The 17,232-nt window shown below is 39.3% G+C and overlaps 1 protein-coding gene across 12 annotated transcripts in view; it reads right to left on the bottom strand.

Annotated features, from left to right (window-relative positions):
- Positions 1–17,232, bottom strand: part of LOC133521156 (rho GTPase-activating protein 23) — a 418,099-nt gene that overhangs the window by 101,887 nt on the left and 298,980 nt on the right. For 6 of the 12 annotated variants that reach the window (XM_061855949.1, XM_061855948.1, XM_061855947.1 and 3 more), the window contains 11 exons: positions 8,056–8,229; positions 6,925–7,188; positions 6,433–6,671; positions 5,589–6,140; positions 5,210–5,424; positions 4,722–4,826; positions 4,148–4,228; positions 3,471–3,659; positions 2,839–2,892; positions 2,188–2,299; positions 1,159–1,248 (listed from right to left, as the gene is read on the bottom strand). In XM_061855949.1, coding sequence (XP_061711933.1) covers positions 1,159–1,248; positions 2,188–2,299; positions 2,839–2,892; positions 3,471–3,659; positions 4,148–4,228; positions 4,722–4,826; positions 5,210–5,424; positions 5,589–6,140; positions 6,433–6,671; positions 6,925–7,188; positions 8,056–8,229 — 2,075 coding nt within the window. The remainder of the gene's footprint in view (positions 1–1,158; positions 1,249–2,187; positions 2,300–2,838; positions 2,893–3,470; positions 3,660–4,147; positions 4,229–4,721; positions 4,827–5,209; positions 5,425–5,588; positions 6,141–6,432; positions 6,672–6,924; positions 7,189–8,055; positions 8,230–17,232) is intronic. The other 6 variants (XM_061855951.1, XM_061855950.1, XM_061855956.1 and 3 more) reach the window with 6 other exon arrangements.

The following is a 17,232-nucleotide window of genomic DNA, read 5'->3' as shown; positions in this document are numbered from 1 at the left end:
TCCGAATCGAAAATTGATTGTTATGTTAACTTTGTAAAAACCATATGTCAAGCACAAACTAATGATTGTAAAACATTCAGGGCCGGATTTCTGCCTGCAAGGCCCGGGCCTAGGGACCCAGAGAACCTAGCAAATGGTTTTTAAATGTAGAAGAGGGCTCCCCTAAATACTAGGTGCCATACTGAGTGCCTAGGAACCTAAATCCGGGCCTGAACGCATCAGCATTGTAAAGGATTTTTGACAGCATTTCAGTAGCCAGTTACGTAGAATATTGAGCTAAAAATTGAGTAAGTACTATATTCCTACATCGTAGTACTTCTGATATAAAATACTCAAAAGCAAACAATCATTCAGTCATGCGCACAAATTTACTTCATGCTGTTCAAGTACTAAATGAATTTGTTGTGTTTTTGTTTTTAAATTGGTCTATGGTAGTTAAAAGTTGAATGTTTAAGTGTGTGGCTTTAATTTAGGGCAGAAATAAAATGAAAATACACCTTACATAAATAATTGTGATTTACTGTTTCTTTCAAGTAGGTAGTTCTCATTTCATTTTATTGGAAGTAGGTGGATGCAGGTGCCTAAACTGTGCATTGAGTTCAGACATAAGCTACAATACTACTATAGTAGGTATTCTAGATACGAAGCTAATTTTAATGTCCTTATTTAATTAGCTTACTATCTACACAGAGCTAGACATGTGTTCGTAAATATTTCTAACGAAACTGAACACCGCTAGCATACCAAGGATCCCGAGCGTACCTACGTGACCTGGCAGCATTAATAACTAGCGTATTTTCACTTTAATTTCTGTTGGTTATCTAATGAGTCGCAGAACGAGATTAAGGGTGCCTTTCGACCAGAGATGTGCTATGCTTGCTATGCTATGTTTTCATACATTTGAAACGCAGCTCCAACTACAGCTACGTTTCAAATGTATGAAAACATAGCATAGCAAGCATAGCACATCTCTGGTCGAAAGGCACCCTAAGGCTTGACCGAGATCAAATACGGATGCTCCCAGCATCCATGGGGCCACATCACCACTCAAAAGGCCAACTAGCAGCGCCATCTGTTGCTGTAAATGTGAACTATGCAAACATTGTCATAAGCGCCACCTAGCGTCGGCCGTCGGGACCGCGGTGTCATGCGACGTACCGCATCGGGAGCGACGCGTGGGGGTCGAAAATGCGCAGCAGCGGCGTAATGTCTTCGGTGAACCGAGGAGGGCGCCACTTGCGGTATACACTGTTTTTGTTTGAACCCAACTTTAATTTTACCTATTTGTTGTTATTTTGCTGTTGTAGATTTTGTTGTGTTGAACAATTGCGAGTTCCGAAAAAGAAACTGGGATAAAATAACAGTGTACGAAAAACTAAAAAAATGGCTGAATTTTTCGGATAGAAAAGCAATTTTTTTCGGATTTCGCACTGCTTTGTTTTATCTTCATATTGTAACACTTGTTCAATCACTAGACTGATTTTCGATCGGGAAATAAAGTAATCGAATATATTAGTTGCAATCAGACAAAAGAAATAACGAATTAATTGGAATGGCGACTAGGAAAATAACTTAGTTAAAAAGATTGAAAAATCAGTCTTCAGTGATAAATATGGTGTTTTTGTTATGTACATACTATTTACTACAATATTGGGATTATAACATTGGTTATATACTATCTAAGACATAACATAGACATAGCAATAAATGTATCTACAATTCAATTATGGAGTAGTTACAAAAACTACAAGATAACATAAACTAAAAGGACAATATAAGTTATTGACGGACAATGACAATGTATTCTACATCTTGCACTGATAAAATAATGTTAGAATCATTACATAAATATATAAATTGCAGGGCTCATACTGGGTATGGAGGTAATTAGTAAGTACATAGTTGAAATATTACTGCCAAATTACTACAAGAAATTGCTTTGTAATAAAATAATAGTAATACATAATTTGTACGTTGTATAAATTCTTTCCTCATGAAAATACCACGATATTCTGATTAGAAAAATATTTAATTTCAAAATGTGCAATAGGTACTTTTTACTGTGTCTCAGTCACATACGCGTGAAAAAAGAAAGATCACGTTCGCTCTCTTTCGCGCGCATTACGAGTATTATCGTCTTGAGGCAGAAACCATAGGAGATAGATGTGAGCGTGGATCGGAACTTACCTCCTCAAAGCGTGATGGTCGGCGTCGGGCTCCGGATCACTGTCCAGGTGGAGCCGGTCTCCCCACGTGGCCTTCAGGTAGGACACGCGGCGCATCGCGCGCTCCTCCTCTGCTGACAAGTAATTAAAACAAATAACTATGGGTATTAGTAAAACATACATCGTGTAAAAAATCAAGATACATTTCAAAACTAAATAAATGATTGAAACATAAATATAACCTCAGAGCACTGTACATGTTACGTTAGAATTTTTTTAAAATATGTAGGTATAATATGCCTACTAAAATCATTTTAAAAACAACAATCACATTAGTTTTGAATGTAAACAATAGTAGTAAGAGACCCTCTATCTAAATCTTGCAAATTATCTAATCTGTACTCAGATTACAAGTACTCTACAAGCGATTACTTTTGTCAAATTAGTAACGAGCTATTGGTATCGTAAAATTTTTTTTTTTTTTTTTTTTTTTTTTTTTTTTTTTTTTTTTTTTTTTTTTTTTTTTTTTTTTATAACGATAGGCAAGCGTTTGACCACGATCTCACCTGATGGTAAGTGATGATGCGGTCTACGGTGGAGCACGCTTACCTATGAGATACCTATTTACCCTAGCCTTGAAGACAATTCTAGACAATTTGTTTAAAATACTGACCACCAAGTTGAGCATCTTTCTTCTGTCTCCGAGTCACCAAGTCGTCAGCAAAACCTGTCGACGGAACACTCGTTTAGGGACAAATCGTGCAACATTCGACACCATTAGTACACCGATGATCACGAACGATTAGTCGACATTAGTAGCACACCTAGAAGCACACTCATCATTCCGTTAGTATGAAGAGAAGGTTAAACCGGTCGCTCCCTCCCGAGTTTCAAAGAAGTGTCCAGAGGAAAGACACAGTTTTGAAGCTTGTCCTTCAAAATGTTGGTAAATTGTTATTTTGATTTGATGGCAAGTTTAGTTTATAGTTTTTGTAAAAGTGATCTTTAATATTAGTTTAGGTGTCTAAGAATTTGACATACTGGTTGCGTCCCGTTTGTCCTCCGTTATGACAAATTCTTAAGTTTACTAAGATAAACGAGCCCATTAGGTTTTATGTATGCGAAGAACACACCAAACTCAAGCTAAGCAGATGAATATCTGGTTCGTAATGCGACTCAGGTAGCACCGTCCTCACTTGCCATCGGATCAATCGAACGGTTTGTTAATTTTGCAACCCAGCGAGCGTTAATCAGAGGGAGCGAGAGCATTCCGAGAAGAAGGGTCAGCGTGTTGTTGGGCGGGACCTGAGTCGGCGGGCGTGCTGGGCGTGGGCGAGGGCTCGGCCGAGCCGGCGGCGGCGGCGGCGGCGGCGGGCGGCGCCAGGCTCAGCTGCGTGGGCCGCACGGCCGCGCCCGCGCCGGGCAGCGACACCCGGTTCATGGCCTCCATTTGCTCCCTGTTCAGCCCCATACGTCTCTTCGCGTGACTGCCATCTTGGAGCGTAACAGTGCTATTAGAGGTGCTTCAAGCTCCGCGTGTCGGTATGCTACGTTGTGCTGCGTTTTTATTACGACTGACAGATTTGCCACTGATCATTCAATATCGAACGCCTGCTAAAGGTATCCGCTGTTACTTCCACATGTCGTAGCGACACCGGCGCTTCCTAGCCTTGTCCCCTTGGACGTAAATGTTCGTATACGCGAATGTTAAATCAGATGCTATAAGAACTTATACGCGATAGCCCAAGGACGATCCACTCCGGGCTTGTACTCGTAAGCACACATAAAGCTTGGAATTGCATTTCAGAAATGAAAAACGCAGCACAACTTCGGTCATTAGTTTGATAATCGTTTCATTAGCATACTTACCCATGAAAAAAAATACACGATTATCGTTCTTATTGTGATGTACAAATTAAAAGTGAGGTGAAGTGAAAAGTGTTGTGTTTAGTATGGGATAATGTTTTGTTAAAGATTATTACCTGTGGCATGATGTCTTCTAATAGGTAATCCTTCACTGCCTGTACTGTTTGACCTTGTTCGCATTTGAACCTTTTCTGTTTCTGCAATAAAGTAAAATGATGTTGCTTTAAAACTGTTTAAAGTTTCTTCTAGTGAACTACGACATTTCAAGCTGCAAGTTCAGCTGCAGCTAACGCTATTTCAAATAACCTGAAAATATTTTAGGATCATTTACTCCAGTAAGAGTTTATTTATTTTGCTCGGAGCTACAGTGTTGCTGGTAAAGTTCGTTGTTGAAACCTCTTACCAAACCTAACCATAGATAGATTAGATTGATACCCAATATATATCATATATTTTTATTATACATTCGTATATAGTAAGGACGCTATGCACGAAGAATTTCGTATGATGATCCCCCATCTCCTATCTCTATTACACGCGCGTAATTATATTGCTACCCCGCTCGCGCTGCGGGTAGTGGCGGGTATACGAAATTAGTCTAACTTCTTTATTTATTTATTTATTTATTTATACGAAATTAGTCTAACTTAGATAGTATTAAATGAATGAATATTAGAAATAGATAGTTACCGGGAACATATTTTTCAGGTGGCGGACAATGTAGGTATTTACTGCCGGTGATCATCAACTGGTTTCCTGACAAGCTGCCGCCGAGTGATAATTCATGCTCTAACTCTGAAATAAAAAATAAGAAACTGTAATTAGCAATTTTTTTTAAAGACAGCATAATATCTCGATCGAATATTCAGGCACAGGTACATTCACAATGGTGGACCCATTCTGGCTAAATATCTGAAAGATTGTGTGTGTGATTGGAAATCAGAGTCCCTCTGGGAGTATTGGTTCGTATCCTACCGACTGCGCCAGGCTATATAATGGGACGCGTAAGTCAAAGCCACCAGTTCAAGATAAATACCAATTTATTTAAATCCAGGAATCCATATATAACGATTCCATATATATCCACAGCTTAAATATATCTAATCTAGTTATATAATGTTAATAAAAACTACCTACAAATTTCTACCTAACTCATACCTATTGTTTTTAAATCTTACCTTGTTGAGGTTGTACGTCGAGCGACCTGGCTTCTCTCCTGGACGCCCTGGTCTCAAACTCCTTCCTCCGCAGCGCGACGCTGGGCTCGAGCCGCGTCGCGGACATGCGAGCCAGCTCGCTGCGAGCCACCTCCGTGCGCCGCTCGCCGCCTCCGCGCGCCTCCTCGAGCTGCCGAGTCCTAGCCGTCACTAGCTGGAGTTCGGGCACTGGATATCTGGAACGGAGAGATGCGGTTAAGGTTAGAGAGGAGATTTTAGAAGATATGGAATAAAATGAATTTTGACACACTTGTCTCCTCACTAGGTAGACGATAAAGTTGCTAGAAGAATTATAATGGTTGGAAGAAATGTTTTATTTTACGAACACGAATATCTTTACCTGCTATCCGGATTACTCGTCGATGCCGCCTCCTGATACTCAGGAGAAGATCCATTATTCATCGACCCATTATTGCTTGGCGTCGTCTCCTGTATCTTCGAAAGTGTTGCCACAAATTGACTCTTGTCCTGTTTTAGCCTCTGTTTGTCATTTGGAGTTCCGTTAACTTCCCCGTAGCCGCTGTACGTTCCGCTGTCAACGCTCGCTGAGCAATCATCTCTTTTAATTTCTTGTGGGGGTAACGAGGGTGGGGGAGATGCCGCGAGAGGCGGGGAAGAAGGAGGAGGCCACGCAGGCTTCTGTAACTTCTGTGGCCTCGCGTAGAACTCTTTTTGTTTTATGGGCGGTGGGACGTCGGGGGTGACCCAACCGGTGGGTTGGCTCGGTCGTCTGAGGAAAGCCTCTTTCTGTTCGAGACTCTTTCGTATTCGGGATAGGATAATCGAGTCGTCTAGTTCTCTGCCGGTTAGGGTTGAGTTCGAGTCGAAGGAGCCGAGGCTGTCTTTGCTTTCTGTGGCCGATGATGGTAGCGATGTGTCTGATTCTCTCCTACTGTAACAAGAACAATGATTATAAGCAACTGAGTCTTGTAGGTTATTCTATTATGTAAAAAAAAAATTACAAACATCTATGACATTACACAAGCAATGACCAAAATAGTACTGAGAGTCTGGAATACACATGTTACAAACAATTTGTAGCTCTTTTCCGGTTAAGATGCGCCTCCCGGCTGTATAAATCATCAGACACAAGAAACCACCAGGCACTCCTGGAGAACTCGAGACTGCGTCATCTGACTATAAGCGATTACCAACAGAGTAAATTATGTAAGCAATATTTTTACCTATCATGCAACAAATGGTGGGGTGTAGTGGGTAGCCGCGGCACGTCATATCGCGAGGGCGCGAGCGATGCCACGCTTGCGTACTCCGGGTCCTCCCGCTGCGGCGCCTGCGGGGCCGGCAGAGCGGCCCTCGGCCTTCGGTACGCGTCGAACAGGCGGGACTCGTGCTCGGTTATCGGCGCCGGCATTTCAATGTGCCGCTGGTTCGATTCAGGGTTGTAGGCGGCTTCACTGAAATACTAGAAGAAAAGAAACGTTATTATTGTTATCAATTATACCTACAAGTATTTTTTAAAGCATGATTGTTCAACTAAAGCTTCTGCACAAGCGTCAGATAGAGTAAGAGAGTCTTTCTCTGTTACAGTGACATTCATAATAAGAACGAGGATATATATCGACCTCAATGATTTGCCCTTGATTGCCAACACAATATCCCCCAGAGAATATGTATCTGTAAAACTAATGAAAACGAGTCATAACTAGTTAACTTACCCTCTGCAACAGATCGTGGTCTCTCGGCACAACCGTCAGCCTGAGCGAGAAGGGCTCCCGCTGCGCCAGCTGGACGACCCTCGCATAGGGCGCGCGGCTGCGGCCGCAGGCCACCGGCTCCCCGTTGACGGCCAGCACGCGGTCGCCCGCGCGTAGCCCCGCCGCGGCCGCCGGCCCGCCCGGCCGCACGGACCTTACGAAGATCGTGTCCATGGGAGCGCCGACCGCGCCCACCGCGAGGTGGCGCGCATCCTCGTACAACTCCTGGAAGCGGGTTGAAGTATATTATTGACGACGCAGTTAAGGATCTTAGTAAGTATATAATTCTCTTTCGACGATGTTTTATAGATAGGACTTGCAAATTAATGCCTTATAAACTTTGTTAAATATAAACGTCCGAGTATTTGTCACTAACCCAGTACATGTCAACTTCATACTTAATTTGTTGTCAATAGAGGTGAGCAGGGTGTCATCCATTGGGCTTTAACACGTCGAGCCTTAGGAAATTTACCTTATATGACCCTAGCTTGCATTGTATTAGGTTGATATATTATAAAGGAAGTATACAAATAAGCTTAGAATAAATTTAAAAGTGGAAAAATTACTGTCTTGGGTGAGACTTGAACTCACGGCCTTTGGATCGATACTCCAGCGCTCTGCCAGCTGAGCCACCAAGATCTCATCCATAGGCAGCAAATCTTCCACCATATAGGTCTAGGGTTAATTTAGTATACAAATAGTTTTGTAACGTTAGGGCATTGGCTGTCTGCATTGTGCAATGATAAGTTAAAATAATAAGTAAGACTAGCAGAGGAAAAGACAGTTACGCCGAATAGAACACCAATTTGCGCCCTTTGTCATCCCCGGCAAGCATCGAACCAACCTTTTAAAAATTATCATATCGGGTCTATCACGAATTTATTTTGTCGCCTACATTTATTTCTAATGTTTCGTCGCAGATTACTCCGGTCGTGGTCTATGAGCGTGGTAACTAATGTCCCAGAAAAATGTCACAACAGAGATTTGTGGAACTAACCCAACGAAAAGCTCGAATAAATTCGCGATAGACCCGATATACTTAATTTAGTTTTAATATGTCTTCAAAACGCAAAAGTTTTAAATGGTACCAACCTGCAATGAATCCGGCGGGTAGACGACCAGGTGCCGCAAGGTGAACCCGAATCCGTGACGGGCGTCGGGCCGCTGGATGACGATGGTGCGCGGCGCGGCGGCGAGCGAGGCGGGCGGCGCGGGCGCAGACGTGGGCGCGGGCAGGGCCAGCGGGGGGTGCGCGACCGGTGGTGGCTAGGGACAAAGGACATATTCAGATTAATAAAATTCATGTGTTATTTAGGTTTTTATTACCGACAGTTAAAAAGGATATAAGCGAACGTCCGTGCCACGGCGGTAATGGCAAACGACAGTAAATCAACGGCAATTAAACAATATATAATAAGTGTTTTTTTTATTAAAAGTGTCTATGACTTTGCGTTATTCATGAAGTTAAACAGGGAAGTTGACAAGCATGAATAGGGATATAGATTAAATTATGACGTAAGCCGATTCGATGACTTATAAAATACAAGTTTTTTTTCAAAGTTCTTGGCAAAAAATTATATTACATCTTCCTTTTTTTTCATATAAAATATACCTAATGCAACTGCGTAATATAGATCATAAAAGAACGTGGCCAGTTGACCCTTGATTCAAAAAAACAAACTATTTAGGGATAAGTAAAAAAAAGGCCCAATAACAATTAAGGTATTGTATTCGTGTTACGCGCAACCGCGTATTGTTATCTAACAATGATAAATAATGTCCGCTGAGGAATTGTTTTTTCAAATATTTAAAGGTTTTTCTAGTCACATATTAGGTTTGATAACAAAATAGTCATGGTCACTTTGTTCATGATTGTGTATTTTAGAAAATGATTACATCATATAATAATCTTATTTGTTTTAGGTAAACACTAATACAAGCGGTTCGCATACATTTTCACGGCTTTGTTACAGGCAATATACGGCTTTAATTTTAAGGGCCTGTTTCACAAAGTCTGAGTAAAGTTTTGGATAGCTAATTAACAAGTAAATGAACTGCCAGATAAAACTACCTTAAGGTGAAAAGGTTTTTATCTACCAGTTGAGCTTTTTTGAAGATTCTGAAACGCCAAAGATGACTTTATTCGTCAGATAAGTGGCAAGTTGCTAATTCAGAACTTAACTTGGACATTGTGAAATAAGCTCTTGTCTACTATTTTTACAATAATTATGACTAAATACAATCTGTACCTACAAATAGCTACATAAATGTAAAAGTCAAGAGGAAATTGCATGTCGGCACATAAAATCTTCCTACCCATTCCGCATCACAATAATCCTTTTCACAGGCGTCAAACAACACCCAGTCTCAATAGAACTATCTCCCTTGAATAAGAGGATATAAGTTAGTTCTTGAAGTACGTCACTTACGTCGTTCTTTGGGTGTTATAATCGGTGCTACTGCAAAGTACAAGTCCTGGGCTGTTCTCATTGCCTTCCGACCAGTCGCATTAAGGAAACCAGTGTGAGGGTGATCTCAAGATCGGTAACAATTTTGTGTAAACAACTTGTAGATAGGCACTTCGCGTGAAAAGCAACAGGAATACAAGTAACACGACCAGCTTATCAAAACAGGTACGGGAACTAATTTACCGCGGAGTGACACCGGCAGTCACAACTCGAAAAGCGAATGGCGGATGTCATAAATATAGAGCTGCTACATCTTTGGAGTTACTAATCTACTGGCAGATTCTGATGAGGGAAGATTAACGATGCCTTGGTTAACGAAGAAATATAATATACTAGTTTTATGGCTGCACTGTTGTGGCATGGGGTTTAATTGTAGGAATGTTTGTAAATCAGAGTAACTGATAGGTGGATAGTAGGAGCGAAAAATTTAGTCTGCTTTTGGCTTTTATCGTTTATGTAACTCAGGGATTAGGGTTCGAACTGATGTCCAATTAAGTCAGATGAATGTCGTAAATGCCTTTTATATGGGTTACAAAAAGAGCAATAAGTAGCAAGGACTTTCAGTCCAGTCTTATTGAGCTTACTGTGAGTCTAGGGCGATTTGTGTACAATTATCAAATTATAGTTATTAACAAAATATCCACAGGGTTACTGCTTAAACACCAGTACCTGGGCGACCGAGCTTTGCTCGGTTATAACTATTTATTGTAATATGGTGGTCTATAGGTGATAATCTTAACTACATTTTTTTACTAAATTAATCTTGTCTAAAACAATAAAAATTTAAAAATTATATATAAACTTGAACATATAAAAAAAAAACAAAAGTTAGTTCACCGGGCGAGATTCGAACCCGTAACAATCGTTTAGCAGTCCGCATCTTAACCCGCTGGACCAGACGGACAGTGACCGGCAACACGAAATTAGCGACCATATTCTGCGTCGAAAGAAAAACGCATGAAAACTCGAAAACACGCGTTTTCCCAAACATAAGACTAATCTAGATAGATTGTATACCCCCAAAAACCCCCATATACCAAATTTCAGCGAAATCGTTAGAGCCGTTTCCGAGATCACAGAAATATATATACATATATATATATATACAAGAATTGCTCGTTTAAAGGTATAAGATATAGCCGTAGCCAAGTTAATCAAATCTGATGCCATGATCAAGAGAGTGAGGCAATAAATCAAACTTTGATATTTTATGGACCGCTTCCGATGCAGCATGCGGCAAACCGTCTGTGATGGTGTTCGTAAGTAAAGATGTATTAAGAAAATCTTACAGTTCTCAGATGACTCCGATATTAAAATAATATAGCGAGGTGAACACACAAGACCACATCCCTAGCACGCAGCTTTACGCCCACGCCCGTCAACGCGTATGATAGCTCGGATAAATAGCGGATCAGACGCTAATCGCACTAATGAAGCGGATTGTACACCACTTTAAATATCTCTACACATTTGCATCTTATTTCCCCATAATAAGGCGAAAACTGTTTACATATATTTGACGACCGTAACGACACATGCCTAGCCTCAACCCGTCTCATAAGGCATTAAGTACGGAACCCGTATATTGTTACATCGTTCTTCGTTTCCATAGTTGTGTAGAATAGCGACGACTGCATTTCCTCGTCATAAAAACTATTTTTAAAGTCGTATGATCAGTGAATCGAATTGTAAACGTACATTTTATAAATAGAAACCTCGTCTTTACACCTTCGCAATAAGGACGATTTATAAATATTTACATGAAAGGATGTATCCGTGGCAAGGATATTTCTTTTGAAATGGAGCGAGTGTCCTTTACGATGACGGTTCTGTATTAACCACGGTCGGGATTATTTTAATAAGCCTTGACGTTGTCAGTTCGTTAAGTCTACTTCAACTCCCATCGGATACGCCAGAATAAGGAGAATCTAATGTGTGCTTTCAAATAAAAGTTTATAAACCCTTATAACTAAAATGTATAAAGTATATAATTGCTTGTAATGGTATTAGGTACCTACTTACATGTACTCGTACTTTATTTATTATTATTAAACAAACAACAAAGGTTCCATTTTATAAAGATATCCCGCAAAACTGTTATAACAGTTTGTCTGCAGGAATCGTAATAAACTAATATTATAAGATTTATGAGTAGTTAAACATTAAGGCAGTGAATTTAGTAGATATATTTTGTGTACATATATTATGTCGTGGCCACTGGCCAGATCATTTTAATCATTTCATGACATTTCGTTTTATAAATGGTCACTTCATGACATGGTTTATTTATGTATTCAATCTTTATTGCACAAAAGAAAAACTCATCGTACAAAAGGCAGACTTAATGCAAAGCATTCTCTACGAGTATGATTACGTTAGGTTTAATTTTTTCATGATGTGGCCAAGCGATCACAACAATACACATTTGAAACAGTCGGCCCTAGAAATATTAACAAAGAAGTGCAATGCTAACTATCAGTCGCTTTGCAAATTTACAAAGATATTACTTACACTCAAGTGATATTAACATTTTCACAAAAACATATAATTTGCATGGAATTGCAGGGGAATAGTTTAAAAAATAATACTATGCGTAATACCACGTCTAGGAAGCGCCTTAATGAAACTACTGACAGACATAAAAATCCAGATAACGCATCGAAGCCGCACAATCGCTGCGTATAAAGTACGAGTGGAGTCGAGTTACAGCGATTACGGCGCGATCAGATTCACTCTTTCCGGCTTTGTGGGGTTACTTCTTACAGCTGCCTGTGGCTCAGGGCAGTGATTAAGAGGGTAGCGGGCGACCATACAAACGTAGGTCGTCCTCATTTTCCTCTCTGGACGACATTATGAAAAATATTTTTACTCCACTTCATTCTACCTCTCTCTATTGCCCTTTAGCGATAAGATTGCCTGTTGTCTGCCTCTATCATTAATGAATTGTTTTTCTTGAGACTGTATCTTTTACACAGGTGTACCAATATACCCCCTTAGTCATAAAACGTTACCTGCCTGATTTAGTTAAATTATGTTTTATCCCTTTTTTACAAATACATAACTCAAAATTACAGATAAATACAAACGATTCCTAGCAAATTCAGGCCAGTAATGCGTTTATGAATAACACCATAAGAGTATTCTATCTATCTACCTATCTATATTCATCTATTTTTACTTTAGTTCATTCTTCTGAAGAAAAATTTATTACGAGGGTTAAAGTTGAAACCATGTGCCGGTTACACCATAATAAAATAATAACTTTCGTTGAAAATGTTAATAAAGCAAGTGTCATAGTGGTATTATTAGTGTCATAGTGGTAGGAATTGCAGTTATAACTATGTGCTTAATTTTGTTAAATATATGGTGTCATCTCATCGGAAGATCAGCGCTCGATGTCGCCAGCAACACGATGAGCCCATTTTGTGCTACTTTTTCTTTGTAGGTACGTTACGTTTTTCTTAAATGTATTTGAGATCTTTTGTGATAGTATCTACGAAAAAAATATTTCTATTCTAATAATATTATAAGTGTTATTTACAAAATGAACGTAACTTACAGGATACATCCACGTTTTAATCGCATAACTCCCATTAGCATGCAGATATTACTGATAGAACGTAATGATGGCAACATGCGCATGCTATTTCCTCGTTCAGAACCTCGTAAATCATGTAACTTGACAACAAATTACCTTGCCGGGTCAGCCTTTGACTAGTAATAGGTATTTAAATTTACTGCCCAAGTGCCCAGCGTCAACAGTTTAGCGGGGTCGTAAACTTTATTTTATTGATATGATTAGTTTCTGTATATATCTTTATCTCTTGATAAAATATTAATTTACTTATTGCAGTGCTGATTAATTCCTAGGCTTAGACAACATTATTTTAACGGATTCACTGAGCCCTAATAAATCAATTTTCACCACACCAGCTGGTAAAGGCTCTCAAGATTTATCAAGCCCCCTTGTAAAACAAATAACTATTTATATATTTTAAGCTTTATTGCACATCAAAAAAGGTACAAATGGCGGACTTAATGCCTCATGGCCTTCTCTACCAGTTTAGAAACAATCAAGTAATACAGAACTATTCTTATTTTTCTAAGAAATTGTATCAGTAGTCGAGTAACCAAAAGTCGGTTGCTGATTAACACACGGAGAATAAGTGATTACACACATATTAAGCCTCTGACTGTTATACCAAAAGGTCTCCGAACTCTTAAAACTTTTTTTTATTTTAAAGTAATCAACTCAAATCAGAGATTGTGGCATTGCATTGCATATACATAAGAGCGAGTTCGTGTTAAGTCGTACGTGTGTATATCCAGGAATAATTAAACAATAAACAAACGTTAGCCTCCAGGGACAATTTTCCAACGACACAGCAGCAGTTCCAATGCGAAAGTCCTATAAAATGCTTAACAATATTACCTGTGATAATATCTTCGCGATTACATCCCATGAAACTTTCCTCCGCGTCGGTAATTATGTAAAACGGTTATGCTAAGTAAGTCCGCGGGGCGCAATGTACTTAAAAAAACGCTAAATGGCTGATAAGGACTGTGTTTGGTCCGAGTACGGCTAGCCGGGGATCAGAATAACACGCCTACTGCAAATTGCATGCATTTTAAATAGCACGATCGACCTACAAATTTTTTGTTATAACTGTGATGCCGTTAGGGTTGTCAACTTGTTACGGATAATTGATAATGATAGGTATGACTTGTGCAGTCGTTCATAAGAAACGACAACAATCTATAAATTTTACATTAAAAATGTCAGTTACAAAAAAAAAAAGATGCATTCTGGCTAACTTGGGATTTGAAGACACATTTTTCGATGCCGGTCCAACTAAGATGTTTAAAATGTGTCCATATTTTTTTTACTAAATTTATGTTATTTATTTATTTTAACATTGCCTACGAGAAATCTTGGGATTAGTTGTCAAGCGGACCCCAGACTCCCATGAGCCGTGGCAAGATGCCTGGACAACGCGAGGAAGAAGAGATATTTATTTTAACATTGGAATCAGGCGATATCATCATCCTCCTCCTCGCGTTTGTCCCGTACTGGACGGGGTCCGCTTTCTTACTTTTCTCCTTCCACTTCGCTCTATCCTAGACGTCGTTTTCCGCTAGCCCACAGGCGTTTAAATCTTTGGCGGTGACATTTGGCAAACGCTGCCTTGGTTTGCCCCTCCTGTTTAGGCCTGGTAAGGCAAAGCTAAGGGCTTTGTTGCCTACGTATTCTGGCGGCCTTCTTTTGACATGCCCAAACCACCTCAGCCGACTTTCTTGGAGCTTATCGGCGACGTTTCTCACTCCGAGGTTACCACGGATATGTTCGTTTTGAACCCTGTCAATCCTGGAGACGCCTGACATCCACCATCTTCTTTTCTGCCACATGGATGGCTTGGACATGTCGCTGGGTCACTGGCCATATTTCGCTGCCATAAGTAAGGACCGATCTTATGATGGTCTGGTACACTAGGACTTTCATTTTTATCGGTATTTTAGTGTCGCAGGTCACACCAGTCACCTCTCTCCAGTTTAACCAGGCGGCCTCAATCCTGTGTTGAATGTTGGTCTCCAATGAATCAGGTAATACATATAAATTTCATAAAATTATAAAATAAACAATATTTTGGCGAGTGATCGGCGTGAAGGCATTATTTATTTGTATCATGACAAAGTTTTACTTTTTACAACATTGGAGCAACCCTCAGCGTGAACTCGTAAAAATTTATCGCCCACTAAATGTCCGGAGTCTGTAATCTCAACAATCTCAGTTCAGGCACAAAAACTAGAGCTAAGAAAGGAAACGTTATTTCACCACTTAAGTAATTTATTTCTAGAGTCAAATAAGTATCAACTTTGTTGCTAGTAAGTTTCTTTACTGGTAATTAAATAACAGTAAACCCTCCATTTTGTTCCTTGGTAACGTAAATAACGTTCATGACTATCCGTCACGTGTGTATGACAGCGGTAAGTTGGTTACAATCTTACCTAAAATTACGCCCGAATGCCAGACGAGAAACATTTTTTTATTTACCCTGACAGCAACACACTTTTCTTATCCTAGCAATGATCATTTAACTACGTATAAAGTGAAACCTGGATGATTGAAATCTCAAGAGACCGGCAAATTTGTGTCAATTAAAGAGTGTATTTTATTTATAGAGGTCGTACCAAATAATAGAGGTTAATAAAGTTGTCTCATTTATAGCGGTAATACTCGTTAACGACGGTTCTCACGTTTGATTTCATTTATAGAGGTTTTTTTCAACGTCTCATTTTCACCAGACTTTATTTACTGGATCCTGATTCATTACGATCAGCCGATCACTCTCTACACAGATAATGTAAAACACTAAGCATTCGCGTAGTCCATGATACGGCTTCTAATCACTACTTGATAGACGGATTGATTTAACGCCAGGAAGCTAGTAGGGGCCCAGTAATGCGCAGTCAAACATTCACTTGCCTTAATTGGACAAGCGGTGATAGGACCGGAGGAATGCTATCGACGCAGTACAACTAAACAGTATTTTGATTAGGTTTAAAAAAATAATATACTTGTTGAACTTTCCTCAGCATTATGATGGTTTGAAGTCTAAAGCGAACAGTACAATTATCCTTGCAATTGTATTTTTTTATAGATGCAAATGAAAAGACGAGGGTATTTTAAATCAAAGGGTCAGTATTACTATGATAAGCTTAGAAAGCTTATTTTACTTTTACTAGTTACAAAATAGTTATTTACGATACAAGTGCGAAAAATAGGAAATTCGTAACGAGTGTTGCGAATTACCTATTCGCACAAGTATCGTACAACGTTTTACAGTACATATGACCATTTACATTTTCGACATAGTTACATAATACGCTAATTTACGCACTAGTGCGGGAATGAGCACTTTCCGTGCATATGTCGAAACTTTAATTTATTTTTTTTATTCATTTTTCAAATATTATAGGTTTTTACAACGTCTAATTTTCACCAGACTTTATTAACTGGATACTGATTCATTACTATCAGCCGTTCACTCTCCACACAGATAATGTAAATACCATATGTACGGTAAAACGTTGTACGATACACGTGTGAATAGGTAATTCGCAACTCGTGTCGATTTATCACCACTCGTTGCGAATTTCTTATTTTTTGCACTTGTATCGTAAAGAACTATTCTACAATACTAAACGTCTGGCTACTAATTGTCAATGTACTGCTCATGATCTACAACCTGTGTCTAAGTCGTATTAATATTATTGGTCGCCTGATTGGCCAGATTTCTAGGGTTTAATAAGTTTTGGAGCTGACGCCATAATATTGCAATTGTAGCATTGCTGACAGGTAATAACTGTTTATTGGTTGTCAATAAATCTAGCGAGATTCCTACCAAGCTCATTTGAAATACAATCGTTTGTGATAAAATCAAATGTAACAGATTCTTGTATTTTTATTTTGAATGTGTTTGAATAATATGATTTAAATAAATAATAAATGTACTTGAATTGTTTATCTTTCGTCAAATATAATGAGTTTTTAAACATAAAGGAACGCAATGTTTTATTTTAAACATATTTCAAATGTCCGCAATAAAACAGATTAATTCATCATTGACATATAATTTTAAAATAGTTTCAGCTATTTTATTATTTTACATTGTGACTATCGTGAGGAAACCTGCATACATCTGCGAAAAATTCAAAGGTGTATGTGAAGTCCCCAATCCGCATTGGGCTAGCGTGGGGACTATAGCCCGAGCCCTCTCGCACATGAGAGGAGGCCTGTGCC

Source organism: Cydia pomonella, chromosome 9, assembly GCF_033807575.1.
Source record: "Cydia pomonella isolate Wapato2018A chromosome 9, ilCydPomo1, whole genome shotgun sequence".
Classification (NCBI taxonomy): domain Eukaryota; kingdom Metazoa; phylum Arthropoda; class Insecta; order Lepidoptera; family Tortricidae; genus Cydia; species Cydia pomonella.
Note: the sequence above shows the minus strand (reverse complement) of the source record. Positions and strands in the feature narration are given on the sequence as shown.